We start from the raw sequence: 682 nt of genomic DNA on the forward strand, positions 1-682 counted from the left end.
CCCCAGCCCTACTCGGAGAAAAGTTATCGATAAACATGTGTCCTAATTCAGAAGATGAAGCTGAGAAAATGTCTCGTGTGCCATACCAGGAAGCCGTGGGAAGCTTGTTGTTTGCTGCACAAGTGTCAAGACCGGATATATCTTTTGCAGTCAACAATGTAAGCAGATACACACGCAATCCAGGGCTAACACATTGGACTGCAACAAAACGCATCATGAGGTACTTGAGGGGTACAATTCAGTATAAATTGGAATTCGACGGACAACGGAGCAGCCAGGTGATCGGTTACGCAGATTCTGATTGGGCCAACAACGTGGATGATCGCAGGTCAATTACCGGTTATGCTTTCTTGAAAAATGGAACAGCTATTTCGTGGGGAACCAAACGGCAAAGCACAGTATCTCTTTCTACAACCGAAAGTGAGTACATGGCGATGAGCATGGCAACCCAAGAAGCTTTATGGTTACGGAACCTTAGTGCGGAGCTTGGTTTTTGTAAAGGACCTATAGTACCCAGACAGCACCAAACGTTCGGCGAACGTTTATTTTATAGCCAAATAATGCCCCAACGTCCCGGGACTTTAAATGAACGTTCAAAGGACGTATTTTAAAGGTTGTCCCAGGGACGAACTGAGGCAAATGTCTTGCGAACGTTCATTATAAGTCTCATGTCTGTTAAGAT

The 682-nt window shown here is 45.0% G+C and overlaps 1 protein-coding gene across 1 annotated transcript; it reads left to right on the plus strand.

Moving 5' to 3' along the window:
- The first annotated feature begins 35 nt into the window (after positions 1 to 35).
- Positions 36 to 611, plus strand: LOC116163891 (secreted RxLR effector protein 161-like). Its single transcript, XM_031478022.1, has one exon. It carries the CDS (start codon positions 36 to 38, stop codon positions 609 to 611), a length of 576 nt encoding a protein of 191 aa, XP_031333882.1.
- Positions 612 to 682: the final 71 nt, after the last annotated feature.

This window comes from Photinus pyralis, unplaced genomic scaffold (assembly GCF_008802855.1).
Source record: "Photinus pyralis isolate 1611_PpyrPB1 unplaced genomic scaffold, Ppyr1.3 Ppyr1.4_LG2, whole genome shotgun sequence".
Taxonomy (NCBI): Eukaryota; Metazoa; Arthropoda; class Insecta; order Coleoptera; family Lampyridae; genus Photinus; species Photinus pyralis.

What these genes read in the sequence shown, in the direction of transcription:
- LOC116163891 (XM_031478022.1), top strand. Translation starts at nt 36, where the DNA reads ATGTGTCCTAATTCAGAAGATGAAGCTGAGAAAATGTCTCGTGTGCCA.